The 1,045-nt window shown below is 50.4% G+C and overlaps 1 protein-coding gene across 1 annotated transcript in view; it reads right to left on the bottom strand.

Moving 5' to 3' along the window:
* Positions 1–78, bottom strand: part of EMH_0056280 (uncharacterized protein) — a gene marked incomplete at both ends in the record, with an annotated part of 4,066 nt that extends 3,988 nt beyond the window's left edge. The window contains one exon of the mRNA XM_013497342.1: positions 3–78. Within this exon, the coding sequence (XP_013352796.1) occupies positions 3–78 (76 nt within the window). The remainder of the gene's footprint in view (positions 1–2) is intronic.
* Between the last annotated feature and the right edge of the window lie 967 nt (positions 79–1,045).

Raw genomic sequence — 1,045 nt, 5'->3', positions numbered from 1 at the left:
AGGCCACCCACAAGGCTGTTCGCCAAGCGGCGTTTTGGCCGCGCAGCCGTCGACTGTATGAATCCCTTTGCACAGCATTTTCGGCCTGCGAAGATGGATCTGGTTGGAAAGGCTCTGCATTAGAGGCTGTGTAATCAATCATGCTTGCCTCCATTGCCCCTGTATTTGGTAGTCAGGCGCGTGACGCTTTACTGTAACTTTACGCCGTGTGGCCGAGTACCCTGAACCGCTGCAAGGCAAGCAGAAAGGTGAACATGTGTTTGAGTTCAACTTCGCCCAAGTCGCGCGTTGCCTAAAGGTTGCGAAAGACAGCTCGGCTGAGCAGGGCTGAAAAGCGGAGGCCCCCTGGTGCTCCTGTTTATGCTGTAATTGGAGGGGAAAACCTCGGGGAGATGAAGCTACAAGGCCTTACCCTTGGCAAGTCGTACGGTTGACCACTTAAAAGGGTCCTCTAGTAGCACCACACGCGCCTCAAAACGCGCTTGTATGGGTCAGAAGTTTCGAGACTTTGACTGATGGTTAAGACCCTAACGAATACGCAAAACTTCGCCGCCCACGCACCCACACAGTGGAGATGATTATTGTACTTCGAGGATTCTCACACAATTCTTTGAAAAATGTCCGAAAATTCCCATTAGCCGCCTAGAAAACACCGAATGACTTGAATACAGCTACTGTGCTCTGTGTTTCACGGAATCCTCGCTCTCAAGTATGCGGACGCTCAGCTCGCCTCGAGGCCAGCGGACGGTCAGTCACAACAGACCAAATGAAATCTCATCTATCTTCACTCGTATTTAACCACTACCGGTTAGAAAAATATGGCGTTTTCCTCTGTTTTGTATGAACTAAACAACGATTGCAAGCGCTGCACTTACTGGAGTTGTAAAATTGTGGGGTTCAACAGGGCACCCCCAGGTATCCTGGGGTTCAGCAGGGCACATCCCAGATCTACTGGAAAGAACGCTGTCAATACCCCGAACCACTGATCAGACGGTAATTTATGTTGGCTTCGATGGGAATGATTCTGATAATGACCGAGCCTAGG

This window comes from Eimeria mitis, genomic scaffold, assembly GCF_000499745.2.
Source record: "Eimeria mitis Houghton genomic scaffold, Emh_scaff2614, whole genome shotgun sequence".
NCBI classification, from domain to species: domain Eukaryota; phylum Apicomplexa; class Conoidasida; order Eucoccidiorida; family Eimeriidae; genus Eimeria; species Eimeria mitis.
This window is presented reverse-complemented; position numbering and strand designations above follow the sequence as displayed.